Source organism: Balaenoptera musculus, chromosome 2, assembly GCF_009873245.2.
Source record: "Balaenoptera musculus isolate JJ_BM4_2016_0621 chromosome 2, mBalMus1.pri.v3, whole genome shotgun sequence".
Lineage (NCBI taxonomy): Eukaryota > Metazoa > Chordata > Mammalia > Artiodactyla > Balaenopteridae > Balaenoptera > Balaenoptera musculus.
In genome coordinates this window covers 14,413,446-14,438,608 of record NC_045786.1, presented here as the reverse complement: position 1 = coordinate 14,438,608, position 25,163 = coordinate 14,413,446, and the positions used below count along the sequence as shown (strand labels likewise).

Here is a 25,163-nt window from a genome sequence, read left to right as displayed (position 1 = left end):
TTATTAACCAAAAATGTAGCATGAAAAATATAAACTATGTAAAAGGAAACATCTCCTTAGAAAGGAAATCAATAAATTGAACAAAAATCCATTTTACAAGTATTTACTAAATCCTCCCTGTGTTCCAGGGCCTGTTCTAAGTACAGAGGTGGAGCAGGGAACAAGACAGATAAGGTCCCTGCTCTCTTAGGGATTAATAAAGTAACCAAAAAAAAAAAAAAAAAAAATCAGATCGTGCTATGAAGAAAACAAAGCAATAATAGGAGTGAGAAAGAGGCAAAATATTCTGCTTTGAAATTCTGTTTTAAGAAACACAATAGATTAAATGCATTAAGGATTCCTTCTGTGTTGATGTACTATAAAGGGAAAATTACTCCTAAACTCTTGTGGATTCAAAATGAGTTTACATGATGACAGTTCTTAAGTTCATCTGCAACTTGCAATCACTAAAACGGCCATTTCCGCCTGGTGGAGGCTCTTTTTTGGTAGCCTGAGATAGTCTACCAAGTGAAAAACACCATCCACGGAAAAGAAATTCAGGAACCACTTGTCTAATTGATGGAGCACAGATCTGTGGATCCTGAATTTAACCATTAATTCTTTATGCAACTTTTAATAAGCTACTGGAATGTTCTCCACTTAAAGATCATAGTTAAAGACTAGTTTAATATTTGCTATAAGATTGTAATCTAAGTAAACTGTCTAAATAAGATTCAAATTTGCTCTATTAGCAGTGGTGAATGGGACTAGGAAAAACAGCGTCATGTAACTGACATACTGGCAGGTCCTTGTCATTATCTGTGATTCCACCAGCGACAGCTGACAGCACACGCATCAGTCGCTTCCAACTTCTCACTCCGTATTTAATATCTAAGACAAACAACTCTTTTTAAAATGCTAAACAATTGGTACTAGGTATATGTTTGGTCTACATAATTGTATAATAATTCAGGAAAACCACACCTCACTCTGTAGCTGTGTAACTTCTCTTGCAAAGACACTGTCAATTGTGGCTGGCATCTGCTTATAAAGAGAATTGGAAAGGTCCGCCTTAATGGTGCCTTTGTATTTTGCCTGGGCGGGGAGAAAGAAAAGGGAAAAAATATTTCTTAGCTTTTTTTATTGTGAATATTGAAAGAGAATAAAAAAGTACTTTCTTCAGAAACAGAATCAGTTAAAAAATATAAAGTCCATTTTAATCTTAGATACTGAACCTGATGAACATATTTGAAGAAAGATAAAGAAATCCAATTTATCATGGTAAAACCTTTAAATGAAACATGCAAGAAAATAACGACTGGGAGAGGGGGGTTGAGTGATGGGGGAAATGGGTGAAAGGAGTTAAGAGGTACAAAGTTCCAGTCATAAAATAAATACATGGGGACATAAGGTCCAGCATGGTGACTATAGTTAATAACACTGTAGTGCACATTTGAAAGTTGCTAGGAGAGTAGATATTAAAAGTTCTCATCACAAGGGAAAAAAAAGAAATAAGATGTGTGACTCTGTGTGGTGACAGATGGTAACCAGACATTGCTGTGATCCTTTCAGAATGCATACAAGTATCGAATCATGTACACTGTGCACCTGAAACTAATAAAATGTTAAATGTCAATTATACCTCAAATTAAAAATCTTAAATCAATTTGGTAAAAAATAATAATGACTATTTTTCTGTTTAAACCCATGCACATTTCTCAAAGTAAATCTATTTGTGTGTATTGACAATTTCATGTTTGATCAGCAAAGAAACATATGAGAACAATGAGACATTTAAATCGTTCCAGAAAACACAAGTCATTAGAATTTACAGTCTAGAACCTGAATGCAAAGGACAACATTCCTTTATTCAAGTCCTCTTAACTCCTTCCACCACAATGGTGGGGTGCAGGGGGTACTTTTTTGCTGTTTGTGCACCTTCCCATGTGCAATCTGCACTGTCTCTCAGTGATCTCAATCATTACTCATAAAGAGAGACACTCATTCACTATTTACTCTTGGGAACATTAAGTTCAAAGGAACATAACAGATTGCCCTCTTCCTTTTCTCTGTGCAGGAGAACTAATACCTAACACAAATAAACAAAACCGTGGTTTTCCCCACTCTGTCCACAGGTCCCTGCTGTTACTCCCACTTGGAGCTAGATTTGAGTGCTGATTTATTGAGCATATAGCCTGTGTAAGCCTTGCGTTCCCATAACTCTTTGGATTTGGGTACTTAAAATTTACCAATTTTCTTCAAAATGTTTTCATGTTGACAGAAATAATCCCGAGAATATCATGTTGATCTTTTTCCAACATAACTTACGAAACACTAGAGGTCAGTCATTTACAACACTATCTAATCATCTTCCTTTCAAGTTTATCTCTTTGAAATGATATATTCACAGAAACCAGCAGTGTCTCATCACAGAAATCACTGTTAACATTGTGCTTTATAAGACAACGTAAGTTGCAGTTCTAAATGCTCTCAGAAAAAGACTCTATGATATTTCAGCTGGAAAATGAATGTAGTGTATTTCTCACTCTATGGTTTCATAACAGGTATCTCTGTTGAACTGATCCTACTCAAAAATAGTTCAAATTGATTTAAAGTTACTTACCAAAGGTACCACACTTTATGGAATCTGCTGGTTTCACTTATTTTCAAAATTATATTGAATCATTTATATCTAATAAGTCTGTTAAGAAATAAAATAATGGAACTTCTAAAACTCTTTTGCCAATACTTTCTATTGAATAAAAATATCCCTTTTTAAGAGTAATTTTATGTATATAAGAAAGGGTTAGAGTCAAAATAGACATATAATAAAATACATCAACCATAAATAATAAAACTTATCAGTTTACATGAGTTAATTGACATGGTGCACAGAATTATGTAATTATACAGATATTACCAACATTCAGTGGTGTTATCAAAAATATTATTGTCTAACTTTCATGCACAGACTTTTACTTACACAAATAGAAAAAGAAAGTGCAAGCCATTTTGCAAGTTTTGATACCTTACCTCAGAAATAAAAGCGCCAATATGTTTTACATGTTTTAGCATAGGCGTGTCAGTCACAAATGTACACTTGTCTTTAGACTTTTTATACTCTTCTTTATAATGGATCTAAAAGAATATTTTACATAAGAAGAGAAAGAAAAACAATTTTAATGCTCCTTTTTTGAACAGAAGAATTAACTTGAGAAAATCTGTTTTCTGAAGTAAATACTCCAATGTGGAAGGATGCTCAAAACAAGCCAAATCAAATGAACTGATATCCAGCCCGGAACAGCAAAGGTGATGCGGCAAAGGAGGGAAAAGGCTGCTCTTTACATAAGCCAGGGTCTAGTTATCACCCAGGATCACGTGTGTCGGCTAATGAGAACCTACTGTATGGCACAGGGAACTCTACTCAATGCTGTGGTGACCTAAATGGGAAGGAAATCCAAAAGAGAGGGGATAGATGTATACGTACAACTGAGTCACTTTACTGTACAGCAGAAACTAACACAACATTGTAAAGCAACTATACTCCAATAAAAATTAATTTAAAAATAAAGTAAAAAACAAACAAACAAACAAACAAACAAACCAAAAAAAGGATCATGTGTGTTGGACCCACAGTAACTGTGGGTCCTGTTTGCCCAGCTTGTTCAGCATGATTATTAAATGTTCTCCATTTCACTCGTACAACTGTCCTAGTTTATTGTTACTTTTAAGCCACAGACCCTAATAGGTAAGCGTGCAGTCAAACAGAAACATAGCTGCCTACCTCTAGGTTTAAAACAAGGCATCATCAGGACAGATGTAACCAATTAAGAAGAGGCAGAAATTAAACAAATGGAGAATACTTCTAGCATCATTAGCTAGACATGCTGGCTTAGAGGAAGGGGCCTAAATTGTGGCCACAATGGGCTTCCTGTTACTAATTAATTATGCTCAAATCAAACTTACCCAATTTATGAGCACCCACAGGCCTCCCCAACCTCCTCCCCACCCCCAAGCATAGAACCCACCCAGAAAGCCTGCCACCTGGTGGAGATCATTGCAGAATGCCCCCTGTGGTGGGCAGGCAGAGGAGCAAGGCAAAGTCCAGAGAGGCTTAGCTGGGCAATGCTCATTTCTTCTCTCCAACTCACTAGTGAAAGGAGTCACTCCTTTCCCCCTGGGGAGAGGCCAGAATTAATCTGGGGGAAGATCCCACACGGACACATGAACCAAAAAGAAGTCAGGAACTATGGAGAGGGACCTAAAATAATCCCACTGTCACACTAACTGCCATCCAATCTAAAAACTGAGCAGGCAAAACTTACGACTAGTTGAGAGGATGAAGGTAATTTGCTAAAAGTTGTATCACCCTGTAAAAAAGTCATGTTTATCTACCCAAAACTATAAATACTTAGGCCAAAAAAAATGTCCTAGTTCAGATGATAAATTACATGGTCTCCCTAATTACAGCCTAAAAGTGAAGTTTAATTGTATACCCTACCTGGTTCTTAAAGATCATGACTAATACTGATGTTACACTTTAACATGACATAGAGATTTTACCATATTCAAACCTCATTTGAGGGGCATTATCTGACCTGAGGTATAACCAGACATGAACATACTAAGTAACATTCTTTTAAAATGTGGTATTTCACAGCTATGACTCAGATATTAGATGCTGACCACATTAAACATTTGCTTTATTCATGAAATCAACATTAGAACATATTTATCTTATCTGAGCACTAAATTGCTTTTTTTTTTCTTCTCAGAGATTAGCCATAATTTCAGGTCTCTGCAAATCACCCTCCTCAGTCACTAGTAATTAAACCGTTAATGGCAGTATGATAAATAGTAGGCTATTTTGATCATAAGGAGAAAAAAAAAAAAGGTATCTCCGTTATATAATTAAGTGTGAGAGAACATAACCTATCATTAGGCTTAAGTTTGGCTCATTATTTTTATCTTTCGCCACCATCTCTTCCCTCTCCCATGCACATTCTTCACCGCAGTGCAGAGGTATGTGCTATGGCCACAGGCCTCCTGATAAGCTCTGACCTAAGCAGAATGCTCAGGACAGGCACTCGGGATAAGGGCGAAGTATTTACCTCCTTTCCTATACAGGCAAATAGTTCAGTCTTAAACGTGCTCTCCATTCCTTTCTCTGGTCTTATTTAAAAGATACACACACACACGTATTATATGCTTATTGTCACTCGTATTTCTAATGAATTTAACAATATGAGTGACAATAAGTAAATGATCTTAAATTTTTATATAAAGAATACTACATATTAGTAGCCTTCCTATACCAGGAGAATAGGAAAAAATGGATGAAAGGGTACTGCATCGATGACTGATACTCAGTCTTAGGTAAAATAAAAATCACTGAGTAGACAGTCAATTCCTAATACAACCATGGTCCCACCTATTGGATAGATTGCCTACCCAATCCCTTTCTTTGCTAACAGTAGAACTCAAATATATTTATGAGAGTAGACATGCCCCTACCCCAGCCCCAGAGGACAAATTGCTCTGAACTAGGCATGGTTTTCTCATTCCCCTTGGCCAGTGATTGGCTGGGGAGGACAAGTGCCTAGCTCTGGCCATGAGACATTCTTGGAAGTCTTCCCAGCATTATTACTGGTGTAGCTGATATAAAGGGAGAGACTTGCTGACATGGCCCTTTGACCCCTGGCCCTTCCGCCTTTTGTCTTCCCCAACCACAGGGAAACAGCCGCAATGATGCCATCATAAGACAATAAACCATCACACCAATGATGGCAGAGCAGAAGGAAAGGCGCCTGAGAGACTGATAACATCCACTGCACCAAGACTGAACCCCCTACCTCCAGGATTCATATGTGAAAAAAACAGACATCTGTTAAGCCTCTGTGCTGGGACTTTCCTGTAACCCGCAGCCACCTGCATTCACAACCAACACACAATCCAAAGTTGATGACTTAATGATCAATAAGATGCTCTAAATATTTACTTTCTGCTTTAACCTCACCCATTAATCCCACCATGTCTCAACTACAGTTAGAGTTAAATTAGTTGAGTGAGCTTCCTCTTCCTAGCCTACTTTCTTTTACTTACTATGAGATCAGCTAATGGCTGACAGTAGATGACAGATGTAGAAATGTTAGAGGACATTTCCTTTTAGAAGCATTCTTAACCGAAAGGAGCTAGGAAGCCTCTTCACAAATGGAGCCACGTTGGCTAAATGCAGTGAACCCCAGAAGACAGAACTCTGGCTCCTGCCCTGCGTGTTAACTGGGGCACTCGGAGCCAAGGCTGCTCTCTCAGGTTTCCTAACACCGTCGGAGCTTTCTCTGGAGGGGTAACCACGGAATTCCATGTTTTCAGCACTGGAAGGGTTTACCCACAACAAACAATGTTCACTTGCCTGGAAAATGTTCGTTCTGCTGTCACGCAAATGAACACCCTAGAAAAGGTTTGAATCAAAACACTGAATCAGAGGCTTCATGCAGATGTTGACTAATTTGCTCTGCAGAGACTCTTTATCCTAATTTACAAGAAACATATAAAGGGTCCCTTTTAACCTACTATTTTTTATGACCACCCGACAAAAGGCTCCCAGATCCATGATTCTGACTGTTTAATGTAGTCAGTAGGTTTGATTTATTCAAAGAATTGATTAGATAGCTGAGTAACAGGACAAAACAACAGAGAAAGGATATCTGGGGAAATAAAAAGCATTACATGGTTAACAGAAAAATAAAAAAGGCTGCCTCAGAGGACCAGGTGTCTTTCAAGACTGGGAAGTGAGTTATGCAGAGGGAAACCCCACAACATGGGCAGAGCATGTGCAAAGCTGAAACTAGGCGAGGCAAAACAAAATTTTTTTGAAAAATTCCTCATACTGATCCCCAAAATGAAGCCACCTGATCTGAAAAACAGACATTTCTTTCTATGGAGAATTCTAAACAGTGCAGCCCTCCCAGGACGTACTGCCAGGCCATTCTTATTTCACATTTTAATAAATTACCTGGCAGGGGCATGCTACAGCGAAGTCTGCGGGTCTGCTGATGACCCCACGCTCTCATGGAGAGGGAAATGGTAAACCGAAAGAGATGAACCGCGGAAGCTCTCAAAGGGCCGTGCGAGAGGGCGGAAAACTACAGATTACATCACTAGCTAGGGAAAAATCATTCAAACTATTAAAAGGGGATGGGCCCTACGTGGTCAGCTACAAGTCAAAAACTAGGACTGAAAATGGCTGAGCATGATGCCCTTACTGGGGTTGATCTGACAGCTTTCTGCAGCCCTAAGTCCAAGAAACACTACGTATCATCACAAAGGGGGCAGAAATATCATCCTTCCCCACTCATGATCACAGCCCCCCACATCTGGCCTTCTGTGCACAGTTCTGGTTATTACATCCCCATAAAGACACATGAAAGCTAAAAGAGCTCCAAAGAGGGATGACTAGAATGATAATGAAGGGGATGTAGAGAGACTGCTCCATGAAGAGAAACCCATAAAACTACCCTTCTCATCTGAAAAATGGAGCAGAGTAGCGAGGGGCTACCGGCCAGGCCAGACCTAAACCTGAATCTTGTCCCCACCCCTGAGTAGCCAGGTGGCCGTAGACAAGCTGCTCAGTGTTGGGTTTCACCACCTCTGAACTGAGGCTCACAGGACCTATGGCACTAGCTTGCTGTGGCATGAAATACAATATTGCACGTGGAGTGCCTGGCACACAGCAGCAGAGAAAGGACATCGTGGTGGCCAAGGCTTAGGAATCAGACAGACCTTGTTCCAAATTCCAGGTCAGTGGCTCACTAGCTGTGTGATTTGATCAAGAAAATGTGAGTCTGCTTCCTAAAGCTTCAAGATGTAGGACTCTACAAAGCAGGAAACAAAACACCAAATTCACATGGTGACAGGCTGCGAACAGATTGCCTTCAAACAAACAAAAAGGCTCAGGTAAACACATGGATTCCTCCTTGGGATATAAAGGATTATAAAACAAAACTAAAGTCCTTGAAGCTTTGTCTTTAAGATTGACACCTGGGCAGAGACTGGTGGACTAAATTAAATGTGAGCACGAACAGATGGGCACTATCAGAGACGTAATAAAGTCTTGACTGGAACTCCAATCTAACTCAATTCGTCCTTTTTTATATTTGTTTTTAGCTCCGTATTGATGCAATTTCAAATATACATTTTAGACAACCATCTAGACATGCAGACAACACAACAGAGAAAAGCACTTCAAATTTAAGTTCATCGGCTCCATATAAAAACATTCATGACACCAAGAGTGAATGAGCAAGTTATTACTTGATAATATTATTTAACCACACTTCTAAAAAACCAGAAATTTGATTTAGTCCAATACGTGAAGCCCTTCCAGAAAGGGTAAATTAAAATCTGATTTTCAAATGACTGTACAAACTCTTCTTTTCATTTTTTTAGAAACAAAGTCATTGTTCAGACTGTTCACTGGTAGATATAAAAATTCCAAAAATTAAACCAGTATCTTAATAAGTATGGAATTCTCTTTGGAAATAAAATGTAAACATGTACACAGATATAAACGAGATATCACAGCAATATGATCTAAATATTTAAGTAGTACAGGCATTCTGCATTGCAATATAAACCTATACTAAACAGAAATTACTCCCACACACTTGATTTCACTTGCATGAGAGTGGAATAACGGCTTTCGCTTTGGCAAAACGGTAAAGGCCATCGCCCCTCACCACAAGACTGAAGTCACTGAGAAACGCTCTTATCCAAAACAACTCCAACAAAATCACCTACTAACTAAAGTTGCCACTTTAGTTTAATGGTTTATATAATATAATTTAGCTCAGCCACAAATACACTTCAAACAAAACATAACAACACCGGAAGAGGTACTATCTCCAGAGTTATGGACCTTAAGGTTTTAAATGGTCACATTACTATCACTAATATTTGTGTAATACATAATGATAAAGCTAAGGTAAACTGCATGAAAGCTACAGTGAGAGATAACACGGCAAACTGGCTAAGAGAGAGGGCTCTGTGTTCAAGTCCTACTCCCCACTGCTTAACTGTGTGACCCAAGGAGGTTACTTAACCTCTCTAAGCCTTCTTTTCTTCACCTCTAAAATGGGAAAACAAGAGAACCTATCTCACAAGTTGCAATGCCTGGCACATAGTACTCAATAAATCCTAACTGTTGCTGATATTATTATCATTGTTGTTGTCATTATCATTTCATTATTATTACAGTTTACAAAGAACTTTTACATACATTAGCTTGTGACTATTATTAAGCAATGGCACAAAGAAATACTCAATTTAAAATTTGGTTACATTGCATGTCAAGTATACAGGAAGGGGTCTGATTCCCACCATCCTTTGGCTCTTTCTGACAAACCAGAAGGGAATACAGAATCATATATAAAATGTGATTGGACAGATACAAAATTAATTTGCAGAGGCAGTAGTTAATAACAGCTAGCATCTCTTGAGTACTCACAATGTTCCAGACAATTTACTAACACTTTGTGTTTACTAAACACTTCAGATGTGTTACGATTTCTTAATCTTACTGTTAGAAATGCTGCCCTTGAGGAACTGAGCCCAGCCAGCCTGCCCAGGGTTACTGTTACACTGACTCAGGCAGGTTGACTTCAGAGAACAGACCGGCACATGGATTGACTTCCTCCGCAAACAAACGTTTGTAAAATATTCTAATCACTTTGCTTAACAACAACAGAAACAACCAGTTCTCTGCTCCCCTCTCTAAATAAGACAGGCACCCGCTCACGCTTCACGAGCCATCTTTCCTGTGTACCGGCGACTTTCCTACAACTGTTCTGATGAGGATCATCTAAATTCTCATCCCGAGTGAAGAATACATTTCCCTGTGCTGCTGTAATTCTAGTTTACATATTTACTATAGATAGGTAGGTAGACAGACAAATATACAGATATATACATATGAATTAATTCCATAATTCTAGGATTCCCTTGAAATATAACATAAACCGATCCCAGTTAATGAAAAAAGTCGCAACAAAAATGCTCCTTTCACTAATATCCATCATCATCATATAGTTCAGGGTTCTCAACACACAGTTCAGTAATCCGTGAATCCTAAATTGTTAATAAGTGTTATATGCAGGTATATATGCATGATTCTGGTTTAGAAAAATACTGAATTCATCAGATTCCAAAAAAGTTCCCCAAAATGCTAAAAATCATTCATTTAGATAGAGATCCTCTCAAAACAAATTACATCATTATACAAATTGCAAAAAAGCTTTGGGTTCTCAGTGGAGTGTGTTCTGAAATTCGATGCTTTGTGATTTCACGCCAGAGTGACAGTGAAATTCAAGAAGGGACAAGATTCTGGCTAAACAACACGGAGACCTGTCCCCACAGAAATTCTCTGTCTGGGAGACCTTGGGAAAATCACCTAAAATATCTGGACTTATTTCCATGATCTGGAAAATCACAGTGTTTTAAATAAATGATTTCAGGGTTTTCCCCTCAGCTCTCTGATTCCATGACATAATAGTGCCACACGTGCAATGCAAAATCAGACAAAAATTACTTAAGCCACTTACATCACTAATGAGTTCGGTGCGTTTTCTGGCCAATTCCATGCTCAGGTCTTCAATAACAGGCTTAAAGAACACCTGCCCGGAAAAAAAAAAAGAAAAGGAAACATTTTTCTAATCATCGACCTCGAGGAACAAATACTGTTCTTCAGCAATGCCTTCTCACCCACCTTGTCTTCTTCATTTTCTTCTTCCCCTGTTTTTTCTTCTTCAGTTTCATCTTTTACATCCTCAAATACAGGGACCCTCATTTCTACTCTTTCTATATATGTGTGTGTATATATATATATATATATTTTTTTTTTTTTTTTTTTTTTAATTCACTAGTGCAGCACCTTTTTCTATACTACAGCACCTTGAGGTCTTGGCGTCTCTGTGTTCTGGCAAAAATGACCGTGCCCAGGCCTCTTCCCTATTTAGCTCACACTTCATCCTCCTTATCACAGCGGGGTGTGAGTGGATGGAACAGCATCACTGAGGTCGGCCAGAGCTAGCCTCATAAGCGGAAATAATATTTTAACAGGCAAAATTCAATTTTGAGAACGTTTAAAGTCAACATTCTCTAAACTGGTTAAGAAATCCAAAAGAGACAACTTACTAATATTTCATGAATTCAATTCATTCATAAAATCATTTGAAAAAGACTTAAAGATTCTGGGTGAACCACTCAGCTGTAACACTCAAGATAGCACAGTGCAAAGCCTATTATCTCACAGATTCCTCAACTCCATCTAAATAAAGCTTTCACTGGAATGTCAGACATATCCCGGATTTGGTATGGTGAATCTGGATCATTCAAACTCATTTCATTAACCTAAATTAAATTTTTTATGAGACATATATGTACTTCTCCAGTCTAAAAAAAAATACTTTATATTAACTGATTAAAGGCTAGTAATTTATTATGAAAAACCCTTTGAACCACTTCAAAGGATCTATTCTGAGTTAATTATGACTGTTAATCTTATATTGCTATTGTATTATTTTAATTGTAAACATCATTAAACATGAGAAGCTGCAGCTAACATAAGCTGATATATCATTTAAGAATTCTAGAAATATCGTTTCATAAAATAATAATTACCCTTTTTCAATTCTGCCCATTGTGTCAATTTTTACAAATCCACTAGTTATTTGTATATTTCTCAATGTGTAATACATGCTTGGAAATGTTTGGAAAAATAAACTATAACAATATTTATAATGGGGTATATGTTATATAATTTAAAATATATTTCTCAAAACTAATCCTTTAATGTCAGTTGAGGTAATTCTAAGACTATACAGCTCAATTTATCAAATTTGGTTATTTAAATCCTAGGATAAATTAATATTTATAAAGCCATAGCATATCAGTGTGGGACATAATAAAAAAATACCCTAGGGTTGGGCTTCCCTGGTGGCGCAGTGGTTGAGAATCTGCCTGCCAATGCAGGGGGCACGGGTTCGAGCCCTGGTCTAGGAAGATCCCACATGCCGCGGAGCAACTGGGCCCGTGAGCCACAGTTACTGAGCCTGCGCGTCTGGAGCCTGTGCTCCGCAATGAGAGAGGCCGCGACAGTGAGAGGCCCGCGCACCGCGATGAAGAGTGGCCCCCACTTGCCGCAACTGGAGAAAGCCCTCGCACAGAAACAAAGACCCAACACAGCCATAAATAAATAAATAAAAATTTTTTTTAAAAAGTGTTAGTTTCAGGTGTACAGCAAAATGATTGTTTTTTAAAAAAAAATACCCTAGGGTGAATAATGAAACTAATGATATAAAATATAACTTTAATCAAAAAATACATCATTCTAGGTAGACAAGTATAATACTGTTTTCTCTTGATATCATATTTAGTTTTAAATTTTTAAAATTACCTTGGCCTTGCCTAAAAATTCCAAAAAGAAAAAAATTCTATACAGTCATCATGTATAGATTATTTCTCAAATTGTGTTCTATGAAGCTAAAGTTCCACAGAATACTCGGAACAGAAAAGGGGGTTTCTTCAACAAACATGTTTGGGGAAACCTATATACTAATCTCTCCCCCTGCCACTTAGAGATCCACATGGCACAATGACACATTAGAAGCTCTAAGAAGACCCACAACCAAGAAAACTATTAGGTTTGCTTAACCCAGCATTTCCCAAATATGAAACCTATTCATCTCATCTAATCTAACCTATCTACCTACCTACTTACATACCTACCTACTTACCTATTTTTTTATTGACATCTGATACTCTAGAAAACTAACATTCTTCTGTGAAATATTACTTGGGGAAACATCGTTTTATTCTGAAACAACGTTGTGTTCTATAATAGTAGTTGATTGTTTCATGAAATGACTTTTAATACAGGCTAACTTAATGGCATCACATATCCTGCTTACCGGCAAAATGCCAAGAAGAAATGCCCCGAGGGTGCCGAAACTGGAAACCTTAACTTTAAAATCATAGTCATGTCATGCCTATGTAGAGAATTCTACAAGGAAATTCTCTGTACATTATATTCGTTCCATAAAGGAGCAGAATGTGTAGACTCTGCTTGTTTCCCTCAAGTCCTTTGCCAAAAGACTCTTCTAATATTCCATAGAAGCTCTATTACATTATCTTTATTGGGAAATAGGGAAAAGAGCATTTTCTATAAGCTTTTCTTGCAAACTTCTAAAAGCGTAGGGAGAAAATCTTGCCAAAGCTGCCTAAGAGGCACTGCCTGGCTAGTGTCTGAGGTGACAGTACCTGCGATGCTCGTGGTGACATCTATTCCCCGTGGTGAATTACCTGCGTCAGACTTCAGTGGCTGCTATTTTTCTCATTTCCCATCATACAATAAATTCTTATTGTCTCTCCACTGTGCTGGAAGAAAATGATCTGTTGAGACTATGCACAAAAGTTTTGAAAGCAAAAACAAACACCATATACAATGTGAACACGAATTTTCCATTTGAGATTTTAGAATCAGAATTTTAAAGCTACAGGGGTCCTTAAGAAATCAATCCTACTAAAGCCTCCTCTTTCACAGAGGACAAAATTGAGGTCAAGAGAAATTAATTATTTGTCTTATTCACAAAGTTACTCAGTGGAGCACTAGGACCAGAATTTAACTAGAGCCCTAGGTTCATTCATTCAAAGAAACGTGGGTGGTTATGCCAGGCACTGTGCTGGATGTTAGAGATGCAATGGTGAGTAAAATATACTTTGTGCTAAAATGAGATAGGAATTGTTCTAAAAAACCATCATTCGAGATTTGCTGGAGGAACTCCTTAATGGAGTGTTTGGCAAGCTAGATACATTATTACTTTTGATTGAATACATCTTTTTTCTTTTCACCTGTAGGTATAATATAAAATTCACATAAAGTTTTCTCTACAATATTTTAAGCCCTGAACTTAATCACAGCAATGCTCTCTTGTCAATAGCTCCAAAATGGAACTTAGGGAATATGAAGAAAGTGTTCTTCGTGGATAGCTATCATGTTTCAAAATTCCCCCATTATCCTCTTTTTTTTTTTAAACCATGTTAAATGTTGTACTTTAATACATATTTGCATCTTGGGGTGCCCCAAAAGGGAATATCTGTGTAGTTGCTAATCCCTTTCACTTACTGAGCATTTCATTTATGTTGTCTATTTTTTACTTTCGTACTCTACCCATGCCCTGGTTGAGAATGAGACCAAGGTGGGAATCACATTACCTACAGCTAGACCCCCTACTTCCAGGTCTGGCTCGCCCACACCCTCTAGGGCAAATTATTTAATCCCTCTCTGCCTCTAATTCTCCATCATTGAGCAGAAAAACTGAATTGCCATAAGTTAATACAAGGAAAGCACCTAAAAACTAGGAAAGCCCCTTACAAACAAAAGAGTTTTCAACAAACAAAAGAGTTTTCAACTATAGAATAAAGGTACACAGTTCCAGGGAAAGTACTTGGTATGAAAGGATCTTCTCATTTGAAAGGGTATATTCTATACCATCAATATGTTTTTAAAGGCCAGGAGGGGGACTTCGCTGCCTGCCCAGTAGTTAAGACTTCGCCTTCCAATGCAGGGGGTGTGGGTTTGAGCCCTGGTCGGGGAGCTAAGATCCCACATGCCTCAGGGCCAAAAAACCAAAACATAAAATGAAGCAATATTGTAACAAATTCAATAGAGGCTTTAAAAATGGTCCACATCAAATTTTTAAAAAATCTTTTAAAAAATATAAATAAAAAAATAAAGGCCAGGAGGGCCTCATGCAGCATAAAAGCCCGAAGATAAGAGCTAACTTGTGTATTTGTAATACAGAAGTCTTCCATCTTTTTATAGTTTGATGTTTATATGTAACCAAATGTATTTCTGTAACAACTGCCAGGTCCTAGGGGTAATTCAGGTCTCTGGGGACACAGCCCCTGGCCAAAGTTTGACTGTCTTCATGTTCTTAAGGTCACATACAACAAGAATCTCTTGGATTTTGAGAAATGTTTCATACTTATTTCACTTCTTTCTCCTTTCTTTTCTCTACAGTGATAGAAAATGTGTTCTTCCCCAACATGGTGATGAAGTGACCTGCAAATGAAAATCCATATTCAACAACTGAAATAGATTGAGATTCAGCTCTGCGTGAAGGAACATTTACAGAGATAAACTGAATATTTCCACTTTGAAAATTAATTCAACATTTCCTATTAAAAAATATTCCCCCTAAATGGTAGATGAGAGAGAAATTAGTTCATCTGACTTGTTTGCCTGCCTTGGCAGTCTTTTCATGTACTCATTTTTAGTTGCCTGGGTTTTTTTTATGACTATCCCCAAAAGGTTCTTGCTTCTCAGTTAAATCCCTGGTTATTTTACTTTTGCCTCATGTATTTCTTCATCGTTTGGCATCTATCCAAAAGAGAACTTTACTAATAGATGAGGGAGAGAAATTGTTTTTTAAAACAAGAAATGTAAGCTCTCTAGGGCATTTTGTCTTCTTTATAAAAGAGAAGAGTTCTGCTTATTATTAGCCCAATCTACTTTTACAATTCACATTCATTAAGCCTATCTTCTCCTTCTTAATGGCTACTTCATTAGTGTTTGTTAATTAGAAATCAAAAGAATACAAAACAACCTGAATAACTGTCACCATTACCAACTTTGCTATTAAAATAAGATTTATTCGTGTTTTTCTATATTCATGCTCCTATTTTCACAAATACAGATCCTACTCACAAACGAAAGCCACACATCTAGACTGGTGTTGGAGAAGAACAAGAAACCAAAAATAATTTTTGGCTCAACAATTTTCAGGTTGGAGGTGGCTGGGATGCCAAAATGTAAAACACCTATTCTTCTAAGCATATTGACAGGGGAAAACAAAGTCCTCTTACTCAGAGTCTACATTAACATAACCACCAAGTGAACTGAAAGACTTTGGTTTAATTTGCTGCTTACTTGAGATATTTGTTCCAATTTAATAACAACAAAGCTAAAACCATAAACACTTCCGCAATCCTTCCCACTGAGAGAAGTCCAAGGTTTGAATGGCCTCTGTGTGGCTTGTAATCAGAACCAAAGGCTCAAGCACGAAAAAACAGCTTGGCTATCCCAAAAAGTATCCCTTTCCTGAAGTTCTGTGTGAGATGTGGCAGGAAAAATTGTGAAAGACTTTGAAACTGACACACACAAAAAATTACACCATGTCTTATCTAGTGTTACCTTCTGGCTAATTTGGCCTTTCTCTGTCTTTGAACTACTTTACCACACCCTAAATTGTTGAAAACTGATAACAATGTTAATGATGCTTTAGCCATACAAATGCAAATTAATTGTGTCCTGGGGAAAAGCAATTGATTATTGGCTTGTTGATAGACCCTTTTGTATCTACCTGTAAATTCAATTCCGAATTCCTTATTACTCATTTACATTTTGGTTCTTCAAATTCAACTTTGAACCAACTGTAACATCTTACTGGTGGCCTCTTTAATTAATGAGTTAAAATCTTTGAAATGTGTTCCTTTTATGCTTTACGAGTATCATGATTTCACCTTTTCTTAAGAAAATCCTTTAACGGATGCAAATGATTTCATTTCTTCTCTTTAACATTCAGCAAAAGCAGAAATTGAGAAGGTATTACTGGATAAAGCCCTAGTCTCTCAATTGTGAGATATAGCTGTAAAAATTTTTGGTGTTTATGAAAATGAGCTTTTTGTTTTGTTTTGTTTTGTTTTGTTTTTAAAAGGTCTGATCTCATTTGACTACTGGCAAATGCCACATGTGTGCTTGTATATATGTACATTCACACGCAAAACACACACACAACACACACATGCACTCAGGCAGAGTTAATTCATCACAGCTGCCAGTTCCCTCTTGAAAAGCGTACAAGGCTTCAATAAATGCAAAGACTTAATTACTTCTCACATCTGGAAAAACTTGAATATGAGAGTGGATTTATTGAAGAAGCTCTTTGCTTGGCTGTCAACGCCGTATCAAGAGCCAGAGAGAGCAGGCTTGATCAGTGTTGGCAATTCTTTAACCCTTCAGAGATAGATGTTCTACCAATTAATTCATAACATGTCCTGCTTACATGATTTATGAATTTTATGAAAACGCAGTAAATAATTTCCTAGTCATTTATGGAGAAAAGCTGTTTCTGTCATGTTTCCAGACGGGAAGAACCATATATTAAAATGTGGAAATAATGAGGAAGTTCTTATAGTCAAGGAAAAAGGGAAAGGCTTTGGAGTTGAAGAGCATATTGAAAACAGCCATTAGAACAATAACTTATGTAAACATATGTGAAACTCAACAATTCAGCCCTTTTTGGAGAAAGTTTAACAGCGTCTCTAAAATGCAAGTAGGGAGTTACATGAGCTCATAACAAGAAGATTTAGCAGGAACCAAGGAATGGGCAGATCTCCCTCTAGAGAGAATATTTAAGCCGGAATTAGGCAAAGAAATGGGGTGTAGGGACGACATCCAAAAAACATTTGCAAAGACCCAGAGACAAGATTTGGAGGAACCAAGAGTTCAGTGTCACTGGAGCATACAATGGGCAGAGATGAGGGCAGCAGGGAGAGCTCCCTGAAGTAAATGTATGGAAACCACTTTTCCTAACACAATAAGCCTAAGCGGGTTTGAGCCATGAACCTTTACGAATAACACGGTTCCTGGTCAATTAACTGCAAAAACATCTGCTTTACACCTACTCTATTCCCTTCATTTGCCTTGAATTTAATTTTTACCCCTGCATTTTATCATTAGCCAATTGAAATACTCCTCTTACCTGGACTTTATGAAAACTCATAGTGAAGAAATTATTCCCAATTTTATCAGTCTAATGAAGAAAAATATTCAAGGGAAATATATTTGTATTATATATCCCCGCAAATAAATGGAAATTATGTTAAATGTGTTTATGATATAAATTTCACACTTCTACGATGCTACAATTACAGTTTAATTATTAAAACGCACCTATTTTCTTCTACTTTTTACTAAATAAGCATTATTGATATTTCTACTTGAACCTTAAGCATCCAATTACTACACCTAAATTCGCTAAGTATTTCTATCTTGAAGTCATGATTTCAATATCAGTTAAGCCAAGGAAAACAACACAACTGACCTTCACAAGTTTGGAACTTTTGAAGCACTAATTCCTGAGTTTTGTTCCAATTGTTTCCATGGAGTTTCTTCATGTGTAACTCAAAATATAAGATACTATCAAAATAAGACCATTATTAAAGTAAATGTATCGTTAAAACAGCTATAAATTTAGTGATGTTTTAAAATAATTGGTACTCTTTGAATAGTGAGAACTAGTTTAATGTATATTGGTGGTAATTTCTCTCTGAGGACTTTATCTTCTTTATGATTTAATGTGTGTGTGTGTCTAACTTCATTCATTCATTTCACAAATATTTCTTGGGTGCTTTCTATGGGCTAGGCACTATTTTAATTTTAATCTCTTCAGATAATCAATGAATAACACCAACAAAAATCTCTACCCTCTCCTATTTCAATCACATATTCATTCATTAAATATTTATTGAGCATCTACTTTATATCATGTGTTGTACTAGGCTTTGCATCTCCGGTATATTTCAGATACTAAATATACATGTGATAGTCAACATTCACTAGTATAGTCAGTTAAAAATACATATTTTTTATAGTATGATAAATTTATTGGACTTATAAAACCTGCATTTTCTAACAACATTGTAAATCAGCTATACTTCAATTTTAAAAATTAAAAATAAATAAAAAACAAAAGCTGCATTTTCAAAAATGTAGCAGCATGTTTTTAGAAGTTTTTATCAATGTTCAAATAATTTTGTAGATATCAATTTTCTGTTCTTTTGTACACTAGTTATATCTACAGGTGGTTTTCCCCATCCATCTTTTTTGTCTTAAGTTGTGTGTGCAAAATTTTTCTTCAAAACCCCAATATGCTTGGCCTATTTTTGATTTGCTCATAAAGTGACATCTCCCAGGCAAAGTCTATCTATGTTGTTTTAACTACTTCCAAAATCATTCTCTGGAGCAGCTCTGTCCAGTAGAATTGTAATGTGAGCCACATATGTAATTTTAAATATTTTAGTTGCCACGTTAAAAAAAGAAACAGATTAAATTGATTTTAATGATATGCTTTATATAACTCAATATATCCAGAATATTATCTTTCAACATATGTGATATTTTATCTTTTTTTATACTAGGCCTTCGAAATCCCATGTGTTTTAATCTTACACTTACAGCACATCTCAGTTCAGAAGAGCCATATTGGAGAGCGGCTCCGTAGTGGCCAGTGCAGCTCTATGGTAATGCTGTGAGACTGGAAATCATTCGCTATTTTTTCATTTTTGATCACATGTAATTTAAATATGAAAAAATACATTTAAAATTAAATTTCTTAAGATGAGAATTTCAGAATCCTAATAATCAAGCAATAAAAACTGTAATCTACTTTAGTTTCCAAAACTATCTAAATCAGAGTCCTTTGTATGGGAATGTATTTTATTAAAGGGTTTAAATTGTTATTATAAATAATGAATTAACTCTTTAAATTATGTTTTAATTAACTTCACCAAAGGTGTATTTTCAAAATGCTATCTTGTTTCATTAATGAGAATGACATATTTAAAGTCCCAGAAGTTTTCAGGATAAATATTCACTCATTAATTATCTATCTAACAAATAGATAATTATATGAGTGAATAATAAATATTCTCTCTTTTTCTCTCTAAACAACAAAAGCCCAAATAGTGAAATATCCTCCATCAATGCTCCCTTTTTTTTTAAACTCACATTTTTAACTCACATTGTGCAATTTAAAACACACCAGCAATTTCTTCATCAATATGGCCAGGTAAGTCCTTTTTAAACCATGTTGTAAAGCAGTGTCACAATGAAGTATGAGATTTTAATAAAGAAACTGATGGACCACTTAAAGAACCTAAGTGTTTTACTGAAATGAGACTTTTCTATTAAAAACTTGAAATCTTCAAATACTCAACAGAAAAGATCTTGAGGAATTAAGGGAAATACAGCATCTCCTATTTCTGTTCCACAGAGGACCCAGCTTCTTTCCTTGATGGAGCCAGCAAAATGGCTATTTTTAAACTGCTGGGATCTTTAATAATATCCAATTGCCATGAAGTGTTTGAATCAAAAATACTGTTACATAAAATGATATCCAAAGCCTTCAATTTCATTTGTGTTATCCCTCATACAAACTCTGCTGAAAATTTTGGAGAAAGGTAACTCCATATAAAAATGGAGGGAGGCAGTCAAGAACTCTTAGAAGCCCCCTCTTCTGGCCCCTACCAGGTACTCTGAGAGGGCATGAAAGGGTAATTGCCATATGCCAAGCACTTGCCTTGGGCTTTACATATAAAATCCTACTTAATCTTCCCAACATCCATTTCACAGATGAGACACTGAGACGCAGAGTGAACCCGCCCAAGTTCTCACAGTAAGAGATTCAAACCCAGGTCTGTATTACTTCAGTGCATGTAAAACCCACTAGACCATAGAGCAATAATAGAATGCTGACTCACTGACTGACTTCTGGTAGCAATATTACTATTTTCTATTATCTTTTTCGATTTCCAACTTCAAACGAATTGTCGTTACTGATGGTTCTTGAAAGGAAGAGTACTTGTGGTATAGAGACAATTTGGTTCCTGGGATGGGCAAAAGCAAGACTCCCCCAGAGTTAGAATCAAAGGTAAAAGCAGGTAACAGTGAAAGCATGATGAGCATCCTTGACCTGACACAACCTAATCTGAGACGCTTTCCTGCTTTTCATTCATTAATGGTACATTTATAAGCAGTAGTGAGCCAGCAAATATTTAACAACCATCTTTCCCAGGGAAAGAAAGGAAGAAAAGAAGGAAGGGTGGGAGGGAGAGAGGGAGGGCGGAGCACAATTGGCTGGGATGAGCTCTTAGGAGCCGGCACCTCGCACGAAGCGCTGTGAGTAACAACAACAAAAGCCTGTATCTCCCAGTAAATGGACCAAGTGTCACCAGGCCACCTGAGAAACTAATCTTCCAAAATTTAAAATACGCATTTCAAGATATACCATTATGCCATAGTGCTATTCTGTTCCTTACCTGCATGTTGAAATCATTCTAAATAATAAGATTTCAAATTTATTTAAGCAGTGCTTTTTCTCTTCCAATCATCATATACTGAGGTCATAAAGTCTGTGTTTGTGGTCCTCTTAATGATAATTCAGATGCATATAAGACATTGCACACACACATGAAGGAAGTGGAAAGGAAAATAATTTAAGAGGCAGATTTCATTGTATCCAAATAGAGTCTGCTCTTTCTACATAGCTGCCTTGACACCCAAAAAGATCTGGTGTGTTTTCTTTTAATGGGATTCAATACATAACAGTTCAGAATATAGTTAAGTATTCATTGAAAATAGTGTGACAGCAATGACTTTTATGGTAAGGTTTCTCTGATTGACACAAAACTGATGAAGATAACTTACCAAAAAAACTGAAGAATTCTCTAGATTTAGACTAGAATATTAGGAAAAATTCACCCCCAAATTTAAGAGCAATTATAATTGTATAAAAGAAATACTGACCTTATATGTGCTCCTGAGCTGAAAATGAGAATTTCATTTAACAAAATGGATAATTTTTTAAATGAATGTTCTCTAGCCATTTCTTGTAAGTCTACCATTTTTAAAGCATGAAGTAGCTACTTTTAAGGTTTTCTATTATAAACTGTCCAAAAAAGTGAACTTTATAAAGAGCATTCCCACTCTGAGGGTCTTTTTTATGTCAAAATTTTACTTAGGTATAAAGTTTGCTGAAAAGGAGGTAATTTTGTTGACACATATTAATGAAGTAACAAGGACATCTTTTTTTCAAGATTTTTAATTAAGCTTTGATACTACACCACTATCATCATAGTCCTATGAAATATTTTTTTCTTACAGAAATATCACTACGTGTGCATTTGATCAAGGCTGTACTTGGTTTCTTATTTTAGGATTTAAAATCATTAGATATGTTATTTCCTTTGACAATTCTTTATGGTATTTACATTACTCTCTCGTACAAACAGCCATGAGTAAGGAAATCTCAGATGTTCATTTAATCAGATTAAATAGCTAAATTGTATAATCCTATTTTAAAGTATTCATCTGTATGGGTTTTAGAAAACTTATCATAATAGCTTTAGATTTTCTAAATAAACCTTACAAGATTCTTTTTAGAGACCACCTGTAGCCAACTCAAAATACAAAAATTTCTATAAGGGGTAAATTATCTTTATTATAAAATCTAATCATCTGGGATAGAGTTGCAGAAGACTTTCTTGTAAAGAAGATTATGCTTTAACTAGTTCTTTATTTGTCTTTTTATTAAATCTTAAGTTCAGCATTTTATTCTTTTTTTTTCACTTTTCCAAACACAGCACTATCTTTGTTTAAATATTCAAAGGTTCGAATGTTTATGCTATAAGGACTAAATAGTTTTCAAAATATCATCAGAAATGTATCTTTTAAAGTATATTACAGGCTTTTATAATGTTTGTATCTCAGAAACAGGACTAGTGATTTTATTTGGGCCATGATTTGACGAAGATCATAACTGACTCATGAAATGCGTTATAATGGAGATTCTGCTCAAGTTCTTTATGTTATACTAAAAAAACAGAACCCATGCATGAGATCATATTCCACACCGAATTGATAGCAGAACTTTACTTTTTAGCCTGGCAAAAACACTACGACTGACCAGGCAAGAATGACTACGGACAGAAGAGATACGAAGCCCACTAGCTCCTCAATGAATGAACTGTAGTCACAGAACCATCACTTGGAAAGGGTGAGCTCTGGAAGCACCACTCTGGTGTGCAGAGAGGAGAAAGTGCCTCAGGAGGAGGAGTCCCAAGATCTGGGTTCAAAACCCCACTCTGCTACTGACCTGCTGTGTGGTAGCTGGTGGGTCACTTGAGGTCTTTGGTCCTTTATTTTCTCGAATGTAAAAAATTAGGCCAGCCTTTCCAGTTCTTAGATTGTATGATTACCTGATTACCAAATTTATCTTATCTACTAATCACCATGGTACAAAGCATTCAAAGATGAAAACATTATCATCAACAAATTCTTTGATCAAATCACTTTTTTTTTTTTTTTGGTCAAAGAGTAATAGAAGTCAACTATGTTGAATAGTAGACACTGGGGTAAGTCCTTTACATATCTTATCTCCTGGCAGCCTCATCAACTCTCTAGAAAGTAAATACTATCTGGACCCCCAAACTGAAGATCAAAAGGGTACAGCACTTGCTTAAAAGTAACAGCAACAGGACTAGAACCAAGATCTTCTATATATTTTATGTATTGCCTCACCATTTATAACCACAGTGTGCATTCAACACTGTGATGTCATACAGCGGGAATCTACTTTTAAAAACACCCTTTGTATTTTGACTAAAGGTCAGAACCTAACCAGGTATGATTGAGTGGCTGATAAAGTACAGGATGTTTATAAAGCCCATTTCCATACACATCAAAATGTTTTTAACTATTAAAAAGACTTAGCCTTTAAACAAGAACATTTTCATAGTCTAGTCTAAAAACAGAGTATTTAATTCAAGGTACTTACATATAAGAATATATAAGTGGATTCCATATGCATATAAAACAGTGATATAGTCCCAAGGCATGGGAAATCATCGGTGATGTAGCTATGCTGAGTATATACATTGCCATGTGTTCCAAAATCGATATAAACATAATCAGTGGGAAATTAAATTCTGATAGAGCCAAGAGTATGGCTTTGAAAAGCTTTTAAGCATTTATCTCTCCAATGATCTCGTGAGGAGTTCAAGCTTGCTTTTCAAGCCACGACACTGTCCAAAGCTCTAAAAAGCAGATATTTATCATAGTACTCTGTTGCAAGAATTTCTTGGCAGTTTGACTCAACATAAGAAAATAAAGTTTTCATGTCATCACAAATGGGGAAAGAAGTTATCTTAAGCACTATCTTTCCTTAACCCTCAATTTAATTAACATACTCTCTCAAGGTTATAATAATAACTTTTATTATTCTTCACACTAATAATATTTTAGTGGTCCTGCAAATATGAATGTAAATGTGAAAAAAATAAAAATAACTTTTTAAAAATGACACTAGATGACCAACACAAAATAGATGACCAACTTTATTTACATTAGTTCTGTTTTATATTTTCAGTTGTATTACCATCTCCCGAAGGAATACTTTGGAGACAATGGCACTGATATGTTTGAAATACAAATGTATATTGTTCATATATACATTACTTTCAAATAATTCAGTATTTGATTCAAAATATCAATATTTGAACTATTATGTATAAATCACTATGTTAGGTATTATAAGAAATATAAAACAATAAAATCTAGCCTTTTATACTCAAGAAGCTTTTAATCCATGAGTAGAGATGAAACAATCAGAAAATACACTGAAGTCATCAGGGAACTACAGAGTGCTATGACAGCTCAGAAAACGAAGGAAATCACAAATATCAGGGAGACTCTAAAGTTTCATGAACATTGCCTTGGATCTGCACATTATGAAGATAAGTCAGTTTTTCATAAGTGAGAAAAGGAAGGCTGGAAGACAAAGCATGAGAAAAGATAACAGAATGACCACACTATGGCCCCCATGAGAAATGAGTTCAGCATGCATGGGGAAGGTCTAGGAGTAAGGAATACATGAAAGACAAAATGAAGACAGCTTCAAATGCCAAGCCAACAATTTTAAATATAATTCAATCAGAAATGCTGCCTCACAAAGTTTTAAGCAGGGGAGTGACATATAAATCAAATATAGAAAGATTAGTTGCAGTGCAGGTGAAATATGCTGAAATGGAAGGAAGAAGGATATCAGAAGACTTCTGCAAAATAGTCCAGGTAAGAAATAAAAACCTACACCCAGGATTATGAAAGCTGATAAAGGTAAAGAGTTGGGAGACACTAAAAATGTAGGCTGGGCAACAGACAAGAAGCAAAAATGAGAGGAGAGAGGTCATTCTAAGGTATTTTGAGTTGTCGGGATAGTAAGGGAAATAGGCTCAGGCACAAGCATGTTGAATCTAAGATAGAATTGTTCAGGTGGAGTAACAGCTATCAG

General features: G+C 36.2%; 1 protein-coding gene across 13 annotated transcripts in view; it reads right to left on the bottom strand.

The window, feature by feature from the left end:
• The window catches only part of NEBL (nebulette), a 336,029-nt gene that overhangs the window by 96,256 nt on the left and 214,610 nt on the right, over positions 1-25,163 (bottom strand). For 9 of the 13 annotated variants that reach the window (XM_036842823.1, XM_036842834.1, XM_036842825.1 and 6 more), the window contains exons 1-4: positions 10,742-10,935; positions 10,578-10,649; positions 3,013-3,117; positions 964-1,074 (exon numbers count right to left, since the gene is read on the bottom strand). The exons of 2 other annotated variants lie outside the window; for them this stretch is intronic. In XM_036842823.1, the coding sequence (XP_036698718.1) occupies positions 964-1,074; positions 3,013-3,117; positions 10,578-10,649; positions 10,742-10,822 (369 nt within the window). In that variant the 5' untranslated portion in view covers positions 10,823-10,935. Of the gene's footprint in view, positions 1-963; positions 1,075-3,012; positions 3,118-10,577; positions 10,650-10,741; positions 10,936-25,163 lie in introns of those variants that run through there. 2 more of the 13 variants (XM_036842828.1, XM_036842831.1) reach the window with 2 other exon arrangements.